Consider the following 18324-nt stretch of genomic DNA (forward strand, 5'->3'; position numbering starts at 1 on the left):
GAGGAATGGTGCCAAATAAATAGCACATTATGTGGGGAAGTTGAAATGGACCTTGAATATGATAGTACATAATGTGGACATCTACCTGTTCCTGGGCTGAAAACTGTCACCTCACACGTGGAGGGGAGATGCTGTGGGGACTCTCTTCTCTCTCTCTCTCTCTCTCTTATCATATGCCCTCTTCATATACAATCCCATTTGCATCCCCCACCTCCCTTTCCTATCACAAGCATAAAATTTATCCTCATTTTTAGCATTCTATTTGCTCAAAATTTTCACATTATGCTAGCTTAAAAGTGGTCTAGGTCAACCTGATATCAAAATTTTCACATTCGGTAAGATTTAAAAGTGGTCTAAGTCAAATGCCGACATTTTATTTATTTATCATCGTCAATTATTGGATGTGATAATAAAAAGAATTATTTGTTATTAGATATTAACATATATGGTATTGCAAGGTTAAAAAGGTAGTATTACGTACGAAAGGGGAAGGCATATTGTCTTGCATTAATTGGTTAGGGTATCTTGGATTTGCATCATAATCTAATTAACTTAATTATTAAGCTATAAGCATAAGTAGAAAGCTCTATCATGAGGATGATACAATAATTTGGATTCCTACAATCAGGCATGCATCAATGCAGAAAAAAACATCATAATCAAACTTCCCAAGGATTGGTACAAAGTTGAGTGGTGTCCAAATCCCACAAATCATGCACATTCTAATGTGTCTCAGAACAACTAACCTACCTATAATCCTACTAACATAATCCTCCATCATAAACCCTTTTTCCCCAATGGAGGATAATAAGATTCTTCGATTAAAAAACATCCCAACAATTATTATTAAAAGAAGACAGTTTGATTTAACATTAATAATTGGGTTTAAGAATGTCTTTTAAGTGGCCTAAAGTTGAGTGAGGATATGAGCAAGTGATGGGATTCTCTCATTAAAAAAAGGGCCCTTCATTCTAATACTAAAAAATTAAAGGGAAAAAAATGGGAAAGGTGGGTGTTGTGGGGGTTGAACCATCCTGGGCTTCCATTATTCTAAGGGCTGTCAAGTGGGTAGAGGGCTAAATGTCCCTTATGGGGACCATGTGGATGAACATGGGATCATCCCCTTCTCCTCTGTATATATATATATATATATATATACACTTGTATATATAAATAAAAATAAAGAAATATTCGGACCCTATTATTGCCTTGTACTTCTCCTTCTGTTTTAGATTTTATTCAATTTTTTTTATTAGAAGCTTCAATTGCCCATAAAACTTAGTTTTCTGTGATAATATAATTATCATTTGCGTTCATAATCAACCCCCACACCCCTCACCCCCCCTCCCAAAAAGCAAGGGTTTTTGGGATTTCCACGACTCCCATCTCAAAATAACCCGAATGTCCTTTCACACTTGGGCTCAGCTCAAGCGGGGCCACCCCTCTGGTACACCATGATAATGTCATGGCCTTATTTTTCACCCTGGTGGGGCCATTATGGGCTTTCCATCCAATGGCTCTGGTAATGTCATCTGGGTGTGGGATGGAAACACCTGAGCATATTCTCCATATGGTGGAAACTTGAAAATAGGAATAAAATTTGATTTAATCACACCTTATCTTTTTTTTTTCCTTTTATTTTTTCCCAGGAAAATCTAGAGAGAGAGAGAGTGAGTGTGTGTCAGAAATTCAGATACTGAAATATCCGGGCATTAATTTTCTTGACCTGTTCTTTTAGATTCGTAGCAGATACCCCTCGTGTGCTCCTCTTCAGTCCTCCATTAATGCCCTCTTCTTAAAAACACCCCTCCAATCCTCCATTAATGCCCTCTTCTTAAAAACACCCCTCCACACCTCCAAACCTCCAAACCTTTTACCCCTTCCTCTATATCTCAATCTTTAATCTTCTCTCCGCGATGGACTGGTCTCTGGCCGTTACCATCGGTGCGGCTCTCCTCGCCATCTTCTTCTTGTTCCTGCGCCTCACTCGCCCCAGGGGCCACCGCCTGCCTCCGGGCAACCTGGGGCTCCCCCTGGTGGGCGAGACTCTGCAGCTCATCTCCGCCTACAAGTCGGCCAACCCTGAACCCTTCATCGACGAGAGGGTGACTCGGTACGGGCCCTTGTTCACCACCCATGTGTTCGGCGAGCCCACGGTGTTCTCGGCGGACCCGGAGACGAATCGGTACATATTGCAGAACGAGGGGAAGCTGTTCGAGTGCAGCTACCCTGGCTCCATCTCCAACTTGCTTGGAAGGCATTCCCTGTTGTTAATGAAGGGTAATCTCCACAAAAAAATGCATTCCCTCACCATGAGTTTCGGTAATTCTTCCATCATCAAGGACCACTTGCTGCTCGACATCGACCGCTTGATCCGCTTCAACATGGACTCATGGACCAGCCGGATCTTACTTATGGAAGAGGCCAAGAAGGTATATACCTATTTCTATATTTTCTAAGTCCCCCATGGCTCTCAGTGGTCAACGTCAATGCAACAACATTCATATTCACATCTCTGATCTCTGCGTATATACGCTTTGCTGTTTTTTTTATTTTTAATAGTAATGATCGGTTTGATTGATAATACAGAGGTGGTTGGTGGGTGTTTTGTGTAAAATATGTGTATGCAGATAACATTCGATTTGACAGTGAAGCAGCTGATGAGCTTTGATCCAGGGGAGTGGACTGAGTCTCTGAGAAAAGAATATGTGCTTGTGATTGAAGGCTTCTTTACCGTCCCTTTCCCTCTCTTCTCCGCCACCTACCGCAGAGCCATCCAAGTAAAACTTTCTCTTTCTCTTTCTCTTCTCCAAATTATCATTATTTTTCATACTTGTTTGCCTATTTCCGACATACTCAGTAAACGATGTGAAAAGGAAACTTAAAAAGATAGAGAGTTTTGATCACATTTTAGTCATTATAAAAGTCTGTTTTCAAATTACAATAAATTGTTTTTGTTTTTTGTTTTTTCTTTTATTTCATTTCCCATTTTCTCTTTCCTTTTCGCTTCACTTGCTATTCATCCTTTACTTTTCCTATTTTCACTTCTATATTTGCCTCCATGTTATTTTATTTCATCATGCTAGATAAAGGAAATTGATTTTATTTTATTTTTCTCTTTCCTCTTTCCATGAAGGCAAGGACGAAGGTAGCAGAGGCACTGAACTTGGTAGTGAGGGAAAGGAGGAAAGCCAAGGAAGAAGGAGAAGAGGAGAAGAAGAACGACATGCTGGCCGCCCTCCTCGACAGCGGCGATAACTTCTCCGACGAGCAGATCGTGGATTTCATCCTGGCCCTGCTGGTGGCTGGCTACGAGACCACCTCCACCATCATGACCCTCGCGATCAAGTTCCTCACAGAGACCCCTCTCGCCTTGGCTCAGCTCAGGGTTAGCTTCTTAGCTTCCTTACTTCTCTTCGCCTCTTTGACCTCTTTTTCTTTTGCAGGAAGCTGGGTGGGCCACCGGTGACCACCCCTATCATGTTGCCTCCCTTGGAACCTTCTTCCTTATCTACATTCTCCACCATCCATATTCCACCCTTACTCCATTCCTGGCTTCCTCATCTTATAATTAAATTAAGGGTTATAATTATTATTATTATGGAGGTATAGTAGATAATGATACTTTGATAAAGGGAAATGAGGTGTACTTAGTATTTTTTTTGGTGGGGAAAGTACTGACGTAAAGTCAAAGTAGAGGCGACATTCGTGTAGTCGGACAAAATGATGCTTCCGAACTGCACGCCCTTCCTCTCTTCCATTTGTCAGTCTTTTTATTTCTCCTCTTTTGACTCCAATCAGGCCTTTTCTTTTAATAAATTTACCATGCTGCCATTCCTTGATGCCAAACTGATGGTGGGGCTGCGCTTAAGCCTGTGGCGGTGGTCCCCAGATGCGGGTCATTGGAACTCGTGTGATGCTGATTCCAAGGTCTCTATCGAACGGTGTAAAGCCTAGGGACTATGCTCTCTAGCCTGCACCCTAGCCGCTCTTTCTCCCTGCGCGTTGCCTGGGGGTTGTACCACATGGTTTAATGCTTCCGCCGTTGGATCTGCTTTTGACTTCTGTCCGAGTAGGGCCATCCGACGGTGCATGGGGTTTTACTGCTCCCATTTATTAAATATAATTTACAAATTATTAGAGCAAAAAATAGGAATATTAAACAAAAACCTCATGGGATTTATTGAAATTACTAATATTGATTTTGATTTTGGCAGGAGGAGCATGACGAGATTAGGGCAAGGATAAGTGACCCTAATGTTCTGGAATGGAGTGATTATAAATCCATGCCTTTCACTCAATGTGTGAGTACATTGAGTTTGTTCATTTTTATAATTCAGCATCATTTGATGTTAATTTTGTTTTTTTTTTTTCTAATAAAAAAAAGCCCTGTTCCTGATTCTAAACTAGTCTGCCTTTTTTATTTTTTATTATTATTATTATTCTTCTCAGGTTGTGAATGAGACTTTGAGGGTGGCAAACATAATAGGTGGGATTTTCAGGCGAGTAACCACTGACATCCATGTCAAAGGTAACCTCCAAAAAATACATTAATTAAAAAATACAGAGGGGTACTTACGGAAATTAAACCATATTTATATTTGGGTCGATCCAAGCAGGTTACACAATTCCTAAGGGATGGAAGGTGTTTGCATCATTTCGAGCTGTACACCTGGACCATGAATACTTCAAGGATGCTCGTACTTTTAATCCCTGGAGATGGCAGGTTATTCTGTTGTTCCCTTTGCCTAGTATTAAGTATTAACCGAATATTCTTAATATTACAGAATTATTGATAACAAAAAATTCTAAAGTTACAGAATAATTCTGGACCCACGGTTCCAGGGAGTGGTGTGAATGTGTTCACACCATTTGGAGGAGGGCCGCGCCTGTGCCCTGGCTATGAGCTTGCAAGGGTGGTGCTCTCGGTTTTCCTTCACCGCATGGTCACTCGATACAGGTAACCCTATCAGCACAACACAATGTTTTAAAATTTGACTTGAAATTTCTCTGCAACTCAAATGTTTAAAGCTAATTTTGGTGGTTTGAATTGCAGCTGGGCTCCTGCAGAGGAGGATAAGTTGGTGTTCTTTCCAACCACTAGGACTCAGAAGCGATACCCCATCAATGTGGAGAGGCGAAAAGTGTCATCCGCCGCAGAAAAAGGTGAGGGATGAGAGGGATAAAAAAGAGGGAAGCAGAGAAGGTAGGAAAGATGTAGCTTCAATGTGGATGGAATAAACTCATTATAAATAAATAAGTTGAGAGCACATGGAATAATAATATATTGGTTTATTTATTCAAATGGGCATTGATTTGTGGTACGAATCATGAGAAAAGTAGCGCGCCCATCTTGCTCACAAAGGGTCTGCAGTGACACAATCATTCATTCCTTCTTAATGAATTTTCATCTTGTTAGGCTTACCAATAATCATGAATTTGCCCTTCATTCAATGTATTTCTTTGATGAGTTTGTAGACATCACCAGGCATGGCTTGTTACTTCAAATTTGAGCTCCGAATGATAATGCATTTGGTCGTATACTCATTACACGTGAACCTTGTAAACTTCATCCACGTTATGATTCTTTCTAGTAAAGCACATGATAAGCATGTCTTCCCTTTACAATCTGCCTCGATCGAAATGATCTTTTCGACTTGGGTTTTTTCCTCGAGCCCCTAAAATCCGCACTTTAATTAAGATCCGCAGGTTGTAGTGTAGTTAATGGAGCAAATGAGATCGTCGAGTGGATGTGTTGGAGTGTTGGTGGAGGCTTGTTTGCAGGTAAGTGTATATTTTATTACTGTCAAACCCCACAAGCTTAAAGCCAGAGGAGCATATTTTGAAGGGTTCAGAATTCAGCTAAAATCCTTGTGGGGTTTGCCCCAGAAGCCCAGTGAGTTGCACGACAGCGTAATCTAATGTGTTCAACAAGCAATTCTGGGAATCATGTTTGCAGCACTTGCAAATAATAAAGGCACATGAACAGGATAACATTCCTCATTTTCAGGGTAATATTAGCAATTCTTAAAAGTTTTCATGAACAAAGTTTTATTTAAAAACTCATATGGAAAATACATTTTGACTTATTTGTCATGAAAATACTATACGCTTAAAGCATAATGCAAAAGCTCTCTAAGTATTCTTCGTATTTTCAATTGTTACTTACTGTTACACAAAAATAACTAAAAACTCTTAATTTAGAACAAATTTTTGAAAAACCATTTCCTGTCAGAAGTTTATCATATGTGTTTTTTAAGTTAAAAAACTATTTTTAAGAATAATTTCCAAATGAAATTGTAACTTCTATAACAATAAAACCAAAAGAGAAGCCATTCTCCTTCAAATTTGAGTTAGAACTCATCCTGAACAGTAAAGATACATTAAGGATTAAGAATTTAAATGTATGTTTCTCCTATCACCAGCTAACCATCGGCTAACAACCATTCATGCCCGGTACTAAAATACAAATGTGATCAGAGGAACTACACTTCTAATTTCTAGAGTATTATCCACTTAGGAAACATACTGGTATACGTCCCCAAGCTATTGATATTTCCAGCTCCGTCAATTTGTAGGAACTACATCGAAAATATTCATGTGCGCTATTGGGGACAGTAAACCAACCAAAAAAACCTATAGAACAGGTATCTTGTTGCAGGTTCATAAATCAACTTCCAAACTGAAACAGTTAATACGTTTAATCACCTGTTCTTTCCTGGCTTTTTAATGCTGATTCGACAACCTTAACCCTTTTTGCATTTTCACTGTTGACGAGTGAAAGTTTTGCAATGGCAGATTTCAGCTGGGAGATTTGAGCATCTTCAACAAAATTCTTCCTTCCTGATATATGCCTTTGTTGGTTTGAGGTACAGCCTTTTGAAGATTGCACATACCTTCTCGACCTTGCATTTAAAGTTTCGATGGAAGACCGCAAAGCGTCCAACTCAACTCCTCTAAATCTGTCTGCAAAGTCACCAATAATAGGTTATCAGATATCAACTCCTCTGAGCAGGTGAATATCGCCAAGCTAAAGGAACAAATTGCCATCATAGTCACAAACTCCGTAAGATTTTCATGAATAATTGAAAATTAGGGAAAGGGCAGCAGAAGTCATCTCTTCATTTCAAGTAATCTAAAATAGGTAAATAATTTATTCAAAATATCCATGGCTACAAATGACTGAATTGTATGTGATATAAATGAGTTTCATAAACCCAATGAGAGAGGCGAGGAGTTTGCAGGTATTCTTAAAATTCGCAGAACTATAATAATAATAATAATAATAATGTGCAAGAAAGAGAAAGTACCAAGTTCGGACTTAAACTCGCGCTCTGCTCTAGACAATGGTTTCTTGTGAGCCCCAGGCAAGTTTCTTAGGCTTTGCAAGCGCTCTTCTAGAAAACTGTGCATCTGATTTGCATGATGGATCCTTTCCTCTAATGTTGGTTGTTTCTCCTCGACTTTCAAAAGTTTCTGTTGTGCTTCACCTAATCGAGCAAGCTGGTCATCAATGATTCTCTTCAGGTGAGGACCATGATGCTTGAGCTCAAAGTACACCTAGAAAAGCACAGGGAAAAAAATCACAGGCTGTTTTGTTACCACTCTCAAAGTAACATCAGCATTGGAATATTGATCAGTCAACATTAATGTTGACGAGTTAGCTTTTCAAAGATATCAATGTAAACCCCTAAAACCCATTGCAAAATCTAGCCTGGTTGGCAAAAGAAATAAACGGTCTTGTATTACTAAGAAAATGGAAAAGAAAACAGACTAACCCCAGGAATGTGATTGTGTAAAGATCATGCCTATCCAAAAAAAAAAAAAAAAGGAGGAAAGAAAGAATGAAAAGAAAAAAGAATCATGGTGTTTCAATAACCATTCATAAGGTTTGCTCATGCATCAAAATTATCAGTTGTGCATTGCCAATAATGGACAACCACAGAACAATCATTTTGCTAAAATAAAAAGCAAGCTGCTTGAATTGACGATTAGCAGCAGTTTCAAATTTATAAGACCTTCCATGGCTAGCAGCAGTTCTGAAACATTTTGCAAAATACTGTACTATATCAAAGAAATAAAAAAATTGAAAAAAAAACACAAGAGACAAGTTTCAATTTCAGAGCTATAGCAAAAAAAATTTAGGTTCAAATGAGTAAAAGGCTTATTGTGTATGAATTGAAGAGTAGGATCTACCTTATGTGCGTATTCCACATAATTTTCGTGGAAAAGCTTGAAATACTGATGAAGAGTTGATCGACCTTCAATAGAATCAGCAGCAACAGAACGCAGATTTGGTGATGTCTGAGGAATAAAAACCACCTTAGGACCACTAAGGAGTTCTTTGCTTATAACATTTGGTGTATCTATCTGTTTTGGTTCTTCCAAGCTAATGTCTTTCTCTATATCAACATGAACAGGAATCAATAAATTCAAAGATTTCATTTCTAGCACGATACATTCTTGACTGGAGGTGACAGCCACAATCCATGAATATCCAAATGAATCTGATAACGCCACAAAACCACAAATAGGAGACGATGAGGAAGATTCGGCTTGGCATGTACTTAGAACAGGATGAACAGAGGGAGTTCTCATGGTCTCATTCTTGCCAGTAGCCTCACTTGTAAATGGGAGAAAATGCAGTACTATTGAATCAATCCCTCCATCATGAAGGGAATAAATTCTCTCTGGAATAAGGGGATCCACAAATAATGAAATAAGAGAACCGCTTTCCATGTTTCTTGGCAAAGCCAAATCAATAATAGCCAGTCTCAGCAATGGTGGCGGATGGCCCAACCAAAAAGTCTGATCAGGTGGCTGGTCAAGCTTCACAACAGAAAGCTCACATGGGATTGATTCACAAATCATAGCAAGACCAAGGATACGGTCAAGGGAATCAACACGAACACGGGGTGGGCTACCTGCAATCCAGACTGGCTGAATCTCGTCAGCTAGAGCATCTATTTGCAATTGCCCACCACTCCAGGCTGTCACCAGAATTGAGTCTTTGCTGACCAAATTGTACAGAAAGCTTACTGCTCGACCCTCACATTCTGCAACCCTAACTGCCAAAAATTCTTCCTCCCCACCATTGCATACTTTACGTAGAGGGCCCTAGAAAATCACAAAAAAGATGTCTTGATTTCTTGGAGAAGTTACAATTAACACTGAATTTTCAAGTGTATGCTTGACTAGCAGAAATAAACCAGTTAATGGAAATCTCATAACATTAAAAAGAAAAAAGACAAGGAGAACAAGATCAAGTTTCTCAAGAACTTGAAATTGTCTCAATGTAGTTCATAATCCTATGAGAGATCCACTAGCCTTACAAGCTTCAATGTATGATTTATGGAATCATAATTCTGGAGGAAGCATCAGTCAGTATGAGTGGATTTGCAGGGAAGGAAAAAATTTTCAGCCTATGGAAGTCACAAGGAGTAGTGGATCACAATGAATCCAACTGAAACAAAAAATGAGTATGAAATAAAAAATCAAAATAGTACAAGAGTGACAACCCACAAGTTTATATGACTGGGGGAAAAGGAAGTCAAATAGAATCACAACCGTCAATCAGCGAAGTTCAAATTATTATGAATAGGAATATCACCAATTTAATGAAGCAATTTTGCATCATTATGTGATTTAATTCATCTGTACATAATAACTTCTCATTCAATTTAACATAGAGTTGATAAAAAGGCGCAACTGCAACATATAGGGGTAAAAGAAGATAAATACCTGCAATGAAAGTGATGCATCAAATAAAGCATAAGGGTGAGCTTTTAGCATAGATAAATTTCCCCCTTCCGTTGCTTGATGAGCTAGTTCAGGAAATGTTGCTTCCAACCAAGATATTGCCAGATTAGAATTACTAACAGCAGTTGAATTGGCTGATTTAAGCCCAAATGTGTGCGCATCATTATATATTTCTAATATTGATTCCCACTTGTAGACACTGTTGCAAAATAGAGCATTCGCTTTTCAGTCAATATCCGATAATCATTAAATATCCAGAATCCCAAATGATTTGTCAAAAATTTCTAAGACACAAAATAGTGGGATGTCCATCAAATTATGCATCTATTTCATGTGTCTCACAACTACCTAACCATTCCTTATGGTCCTATTTTTATGGATCTTGAGTTTCTCATAAGCTAAACTCCTCAATACTATGATGCCTACACATACTGCCTCTGCAAAAAGCTGCAAGCATCAATCTAAAATGGAAGAACAGAAATGAAAGTGCCATGGGAAAAGTACCTTCCAAAAGGAACAACTGGACAAAGGATGTAGATTGAACCATCACTGAATAAAATAAAAACCTGAAAATGACATAGAAATGTTGACTTAATAAAAGACAAACTGCAAGAAATTTAAAAACACATGCTAATCTTAGTACCTAATCCCAATGAATTGAGCAACATAATAAAGGCTGAACTGAACAAGCATCAGCATAAATAAAAAGGCATAATAAAAAAAATTTAGACTAATGATGATGATGATGATGATGATATCTATCAATTAATAATTATAACAACAACCACAAGAACAATTATAACCAAGAGAATTGTTGAAATGAGTAGAGATATTTTTCCAGAAACCAAAACCAAACAAATATGAACATGGGTAACCATAATCGTGATAAAAGGAGCACCAAGTGAACCAGTAGTCTTTATAATAGATGATCTAAAAAGAACCCACACATTAAAGAGTAACTTAAAAGAGAATGGAAAGGAAAAGGAAAAGAAAAAGAAAAAGTAAGAGACATAACAAATTCAATTCAACTTACACTAAATCTGTCCCACAAATGGTCAGCCCCAAAAGAAAAATCAACAGGGCAGATTGATGCAGCATTTCGAGATTTACCAGGGTCCACAGGTTGTAAATAATATTCCTGCTCTGGCAGCCCAACATCTGAAGACAAATCAAAGATTCTACATAGAGAAGGTAACTTAATATTAGTTCCAGACACGCAAAATGGTACCTTCTACAAATATAAGAAAATAATAAAACAAAATAATTATGAATTTGGTATGTATGAGCAAGCAACCCTAGAGAGAGAGAGAGAGAGCAATACTATAAATTTAAAAAGTGACTGAACCCCAACATGTTAGGATGACAAATTCATAATTGTACAAGTATAGCCACCTGCCAATAATATAAATTAGCCATACCATTCAAGATGTGACTAAATCTTGATTGGACAGTGAGTGATGACAGTTCCTTTAACACTATGTCACTATGAGTGGCTTAGAAGTAAAACAATTCAAGCATGATATCTGACTTTTCAAATTAGAAAAGTTTCAGGAACAGCTCTTCTGGCCAGAATCTGGTCAAAACCCATTATGAAGTTTTAACAGAAGGGATTTTGGACCTAATGCACAGGTTTTGATATATTTTAAAATTTTCTACATCATTCACTTAGAATAATTCAAGTGGATAGCAATTATGGCATTTTTTTTGGCTTTATTGATCAAATTTTTACATTTATATTTGGTTCTAAAAAACAATAGTGCCTTTTTCTTCACTTACAAATAGTTCTCCTTTGGGTATCCATGAACTTCAGCATGTAACCACCATTCTTTCAAATATTTTATTCTTGATAATGTGGATTAAGATATCCACACAATACATATTCTTATTTCATTGGTCAACATGCATGCCCTTACATCATGTTATTGTGGCACTGCCCAAATAATTCTGATCAAAGATTATAATACCTGAAAACTGAATCAGAAGAAAGGATTCCCAGATGAGTGTCACTGGAAGGGTGCCATGAAACTTGTAATGCGCGGATGACATTGTTGCTGTTGAAATAAATTTGTGAACCAATTGAAACACTCCTGTAAATAAATTATCAACAAAGTTGCACTGTAAGAATTTCCCAACAGGGTAAAGCCAATAATTAAGATAATACTATGAAGGTGTCCATGTACTCAAATAATGCATAGTATCAATTTGTGCATTATAATAGAAAACATTACAAGATGATTCTATTATGTAGGTATTTAACATAAAAGAGAAAGAACCAACTATGGTAAAAATTTCAAACTCATAAAAATGAAGAATCCAAGGACCATAGCATAAAACATTAAAAGAAGATTCTATTGTGTGGGTCTTTGATATATCAAACAAAAGTACCATAACATGGAAAATATCAGGAACGTGGGAAAAAATGCAAGTACCCATATTCAAGCTTAGCAAAATAATAGAACAAGTGCAACCACAATACCTAATCAGAGCAAAATAACAGAACAGCTTACATGAACTGAAGGCAATCAAATTTAACAAGAAAATCAGACAGCACCTGGATAGGGCAATGACCTATTTTGCAATTAATAATCAAGACCTCTAAGGATCATACAGACATTTCCATAAGAAGATTATAGTTATAGTTCAAACAGCTGGAAACATTTACTATTTTTCCATTCTGAACCAAAACAAGCCATTTTATCAGTTTAAAGACAGAAACCATATATTCACCAAAAAGTAAAGCCCTTAGACAATATGATTTTTTGAACTGCAGTGCAAGCTCTATGCAAGGCCATGATATGGTAATCCCCAGGAAGAACATGTAAGGGTTGTGACAAAAAAACTGTGACAATACAAAAACTAGCTGTTAAAATCATGCACTACCTTATTAGTGCATAATCACATCAATCAGATTATTTAATAATTGAATTCAAGAAAACACAGTTGCTAAAATGTTTAAGATATCCAGTTTGCCAGAAGTCCAGAGATTGGATTTTAGTGTCAGTGGAATTGCCAACCAATCGTAGGATCATCCAGATCAATGAGGGTTCCTATAATTATATGTTCGTCATGGTATAGCCTAGTATAGATCATGATAAAAATGCATATCAATCGCCATAACAGGCAATTATGGAGCCTCTTGAGAGAGAGTTGGATTTCGGAAGAGAGAAAGAGGAACTAAATTAGTATAACAAACAATGATTTTTTTTTTTAATGAATTTTATGGTTTTCTTATTACTTATTTTACATAATTTTCTCAGTGTTGTTCGTATATTTTAAGATTTTATTTATTTTTTTAATTTACAGCTCATACCTTGTTCTGCCTTGAGGCTTACACTTTACCTCATTTGAGTAGAATGCTTCAAACTGCCTTTAGCCTTTTAAAACACTGACAAGAGTTATCTATTTTTTTCTGCTAACAAAGAAAGACTGCTCACATTCACTACAGTTTAGCAAAAATTTCTTTCACAATTGTGAAAATCAATCTACCTTCATATAGCTCAGACATGATTGTTGAAGTGATTTCTTGAAAGGCAGATATACCTGCAGGTTTTGATAAGTGTGCACCTCTTTTTCTTTTTTCTTTTTTCTTTTTTTGATGGGCAAAAGCACAGAAAAAGTATAATTAAAAAGAAGGGGGCACCTAACGGCCAACCCAAAGCATACATTAAGTATATAATAGGTGCCAAAAAACAACAGACAAAAGAGAGGGAAATCAAAAAACAAACCCGCCCTCATCTAGAGCCCAACCAATCAAAAAAATTGATTAAAGAATTAGGCCCTTCAACTATACACGGCTTAGCCCAAGACCAAAAGTTACTAACAAAAGAAAATTTCAAAAGGAGTTTTTCTCAGTATACTTTCCAAGACCAAATTTTTTTAGCTTGATTATTTATTAGAACAAAGGAGGCCCTATGGTAATTACCAAAGCATACTCTTTTCTATTCCATAATCAACAAGAAAAGACTAAAAAAGCCCCCAAAACAATTGTCTTCCTATAATTGGGAAGTGCTGGAAGTGCAAAAAGGATAATTACAGAGGACACCATGTCCCAAATAAGCCATTACCACTCTAACTTGCTACCATTACCAAGTCAATGTTCTTTGGAGTTACCCCCAATCCAACACATGTTAGACACAAGTAAAATGCACAGCTTATTGAGAAATGCTCCACCTTAACTATAAATATCCATCTATAGACATGAATTTTATCATTTTTTATTATTATTATTTTTTGTGTGTGTGTGATGATACTATTGTTTTTTGTGAGGCTTTGGAAGATCAGATGATTTCATTTAAGTTGGTTACTCATGTGGTTTGAAATCACCACGAGATTGGAAATAAGCTTAGAGAAGAGTGAATTGATTCCAATAGGAAGGGTGGACAATGTGGAGGAATTGGCCCCTAAAATTGGTTGCAAGGAGGAAGCCAAAGATTTGTAAGGGGTTAGGCTATGCAAAGCTATCAAGAAGGATTAAGATATCTTTAAAAGTAGAGCCTCTTTTTCTGTGGGTGATGAGAGAAGGGTGAAGTTTTAAAAAGGATAAATGGCGTGAAGATGAACCTCTGTTTGAATCCTTTCCCTCTTTATATGCATTAGCTATATCAAACGAGGCATATGTGGTGGATTTATGGGACCAAACAAGTGAAAGGGACTAGAATCCTTGTGTCTCTAGACACTTGAATAATTAGGAGTTGGATAACATAGAACTTTTCTTTTCTAGACTATAAGGAAAGGTTGGGATTAGGGAAAGAGAGGATACAATGGTTTGGATGGATTCAAGGAATGGAACTTTTTGCATCAAAGTTCTATATTCTGTCTTGAATCCAAAGAGATCAATTCCTTTTCTGGTAGGAGCAATTTGGAATTCACAGGTCCCATTCAAAGCAAGTTTTTTTCTTGGGAGACAAGTTAGAGAAAAGTTTTAACTTTAAAACAACTTCAAATGAAAGGATGGTTGTTGGTAAACAAATGCTTTCTTTGTAAAGTCAAGGAAGAATCCATTAATCACATCCTCCTTGATTGTGCCAAGGCAAAGGGTTTCATGGCAATTATTGTTTTCTTTATTTGGTGTAGCTTGAGTGATATCTTCTACAGGCAAATAGACTCTCTTAGGATGACATGACTTATTTGTGGAAAAAAAAATGAGAAATGCATGGAAAGTTGCTTTGTTATGCATTTTTTGGGCAATGTGAAGGGAAAAGAATCAAAGGTCGTTTGAAAATGATGAGCCCTCTGACCGAATTCTGTAAAGCACTTTTCTTAGCAATCTTCTTTCGTGGGTTAAGTTATACATAGATGAAGATTCAACTTTTTTAATTGATTTTATAGATTGGTTGGGTTCTCACTAAGGAAGGACAAAGTTTTTTGTGTTCCCTCTTTTTTGGATGTGCTTGATGGTACCCACTGTACAGGACCTGTGTGCTATTTCTTTTGGCATTTTTTATAATATACTCAATTTTTATTAAAAAAAAATGAAAAAATATATATAATTCTGCCCATACCTGCAAATGATGGTATTATCTGTTGTAGAAGTACGCCCATAGAGGTACATTATACAAAGACCATCTGATCCAGCAAGGAGTAATGCTGATCCATTCCTATTGATGGAGATTCTATCAACCACAAAGTTGAGCTGCACATCTGCTTGTAGTACCTATTAAATTATCAGCATTAGCGAATATACACTTAAAGCCAAATACGATAAACCATCAATATAACTACACAAAAATTAAATAAATTCAAAAGATATCAACACCAATCTATAAAATATTCTTTAATAATATAATCTTTTCTTCCTCTTGAAAAGATTCTATCTATGATGAGGCAACCTAATGCCTCCCGCTAAGATTTCCTTACTTCTACTATCATTTTTTAGTATACTATTTAAGACACAAAACACACCATCATATTTTTCCCCTTGAATCCCACTTATACCTTGGTGAAAAATACATAAACATGGGTCCACACATAAGCAAGCAAAGTTGATTTGCATATTCTTGAATCTTTACTCTTTTGCAAAACTGATTACCAAAAATTGATATAGTTCTAATTGTTGGCTTAAAACATTATTATGAAAATCTTACCATCCACTCAAGATCCAGTTTAAAAATAAATTAAAATAAAATAAAGAGAAGAATGACAAAGCTTAATAGCACTCCGAAAAAGAAGTTTAATAGTACTCAGGTCATCTCAACAAAGACGAACCCTGCCTTTACAAGTATTTGAAGAAGGGTACATGAATCCTATTTTATAATATATATTATCTCAAGCCAAAATTACTTAAAGAAAATAGGTATCAAGAAGACATCCTCTTTGTTATTATGATTAACACCCATATGCTTCCGAAAGGAAAAACCTGATTGATATTCTGAACACACCCTCCTATTTGGTTCTTCATGAGCAACTAGGCCTCATGTCTGTTAGCAAAACCAATTCAGAGATTTAGCACATAAGCTTTAGCATTATTTCTTAACAAATATTACAGAATCCAAAAATGAGGCCGGCCACCTGATAAAGAACCCTGCAAAGATTTCTTGAGTAAAATTTGTGGAACAAATTCAGGTACCAACATGCGAGCTCATTTTAATGCGATTCTCTTATTAACTTTAGTAACTAAATTTAAACATGTTTTGAAGATTTTTACACGGTGCATACTTGAAATTGCATACGTAAAATCACTGGGAAAAAGGCTCAAAGGTACAAGGACACCTTTAGATTCTTCTGCGAACTCCTAGGTCATTCAGCATTCCTCGCTGCTTTTTGCCCACAGCCTCGTCCTTACTGCCCCTTGACTAAACTATCCTACTCCTTATTAACACAGCCACTGTTTTTTACAACACATAATTCCACAATCCTAGCTCAAGAAAGCATTCATTTTCTTCCGGTTCTTGCTACTCATCCATCTCAACATCCTCGGTTTAACTAAGCTCACGATTTCATTTTCTTTCCTTTTCCTAGAATTTCTAACCAAACAAACGCATTTGGAAAAAGAAGGAAAGTTCCAATCAAAGAAAAGACAGAAACAAAGATAGAAGAAACCTTAGAAGGCGAATCTGCGAGAACCGAGGTTGGGTCGGGTTCTCCCAGGCGAATGGAGATCCGATGAATGCATTTCTTTACGGAATCCCAGAAGTAGAGGCGTGAGGCTCCGTCCCAGGCCATGAGATTTCTGGCCGTCCGGTGAGCGGATGGATGACCGGTGCTTGCGGCAGTGGCGGTGGCGGTAGCGGTGGTGAAGATGGGGTGGTTCTGAAGAGGAATCCATTGGACTTCTTCCTTGGGCGTCGCCGGAGACGGAGCTCGCGGCTGTTGCTCCTCCTTTTCCGGCACATCGAAATTGTATCTCATGTTGAGCTTCCCTAGTGCCGTTTCTCCCCGCTCTGGAGGGCGGTACAAAACCAAATGACAAGCAATGGAACGACGTCGTTTTAGTTCATCTTTACTTTTCTCTTGCCAACTACGAAACGACGGCGTTTGTAACTGATTGAGACTCCCAATTGGCCCTTGGGCCCATTTGATTTAGTGATTCCAGTGGTTGGGGATCTATTCTCAAACTTCGGTTTAGACCCTCTTGGGCTTATTGGGCTCGACCCTTTCACGGGCTAGCCTTAGCTAGGTCCAAGCCCACGAAATTAAGTGGTTTTTTTAGAGCAATTCTAGAAAGTTCCATCAATTATAACCGCAATGTGACTATCATTTAAGCTAGGTGTGGCACTAGGCTCCACCCTAGATCAGGACTAAGTTTGTCCCCCAACTCCACCTTTGGGTTAACCTATCTTTAAGATGAAAATTACAGATATTAACATTTGAACAACCCATGTCCAAAAATTCAGTTAGTAGGCCTGGCTTGAGTTGGCCAACGGGTTGGGCCCGAATTCGGCTGGTAGATGAACAAGCATTTTTCTACTACAACTTTTATCATTTTTTACGACACCCAATGAATTTCAATAAATTTTGCATTGAACAAATCGGAATCACTTTTTATTTTATTTAATCATGACTCACTATGTATAAAACAATACAATAAGAGTGACGATGATACATGTATCACGATCCTTTGATGAAGATCACCTCGATTGGATTGGAACTTGGTGGAGGATACATTATTTTGATACAGAGAGTTGACATACATGGGAGTCACCATCAATAAAGAACGTGTGGTAGCAAGTAGAATGATTTTTATAGTATATTTTCAGATGTCCATTCCTATGAAAAGTGAGAGCAGACCTGATTGGGCATTAGTCTCCAGTTTTTAAAAGAATATTTCCCTTTCAGGCCTACAACTGCAGATTTCTTCCTCAAAGTAGGTAGGTATAGATACCCGTCTTCATTTTGGCAAGAGGCTGTCTTCCTTCAAACTTGCGTTCAGTCCCACCACTTCTGCTGCCTGTGTTATGTGGGAAAATTCCAAGAAAAGACGATATTATCTCTTCCATGGGTCCGAACCAAATTTAAGAATTGGTCAAAATTACCGGATTTAAGAATTGGTCACAGTTAAGGGTCATGTATTTCAGTCATAAGAGCTGACCCAAATGATGGTGACTTAGAAGATCAGACTATTGTGAC

At 37.4% G+C, this 18324-nt stretch overlaps 2 protein-coding genes across 2 annotated transcripts; one reads left to right on the top strand and one right to left on the bottom strand.

Annotated features, from left to right (window-relative positions):
• Positions 1-1796: 1796 nt before the first annotated feature.
• Positions 1797-5305, top strand: LOC100258692 (3beta,22alpha-dihydroxysteroid 3-dehydrogenase). The gene is made up of 8 exons (XM_002270517.5): positions 1797-2432; positions 2631-2780; positions 3137-3388; positions 4218-4304; positions 4453-4531; positions 4620-4726; positions 4821-4960; positions 5057-5305. Exons 1-8 carry the CDS (start codon positions 1917-1919, stop codon positions 5175-5177), a joined length of 1452 nt encoding a protein of 483 aa, XP_002270553.2. The 5' UTR covers positions 1797-1916; the 3' UTR covers positions 5178-5305.
• Positions 5306-6315: 1010 nt separating this feature from the next.
• LOC100265724 (nuclear pore complex protein NUP88) lies at positions 6316-17202 on the bottom strand. Its single transcript, XM_002271481.5, has 9 exons — positions 16798-17202; positions 15261-15412; positions 11724-11846; positions 10793-10937; positions 10264-10325; positions 9742-9958; positions 8197-9117; positions 7311-7560; positions 6316-6966 (listed from the first exon to the last, which is right to left on the bottom strand). Exons 1-9 carry the CDS (start codon positions 17104-17106, stop codon positions 6701-6703), a joined length of 2445 nt encoding a protein of 814 aa, XP_002271517.1. The 5' UTR covers positions 17107-17202; the 3' UTR covers positions 6316-6700.
• Between the last annotated feature and the right edge of the window lie 1122 nt (positions 17203-18324).

The sequence above is a fragment of the Vitis vinifera genome, chromosome 13 (genome assembly GCF_030704535.1).
Source record: "Vitis vinifera cultivar Pinot Noir 40024 chromosome 13, ASM3070453v1".
Lineage (NCBI taxonomy): Eukaryota > Viridiplantae > Streptophyta > Magnoliopsida > Vitales > Vitaceae > Vitis > Vitis vinifera.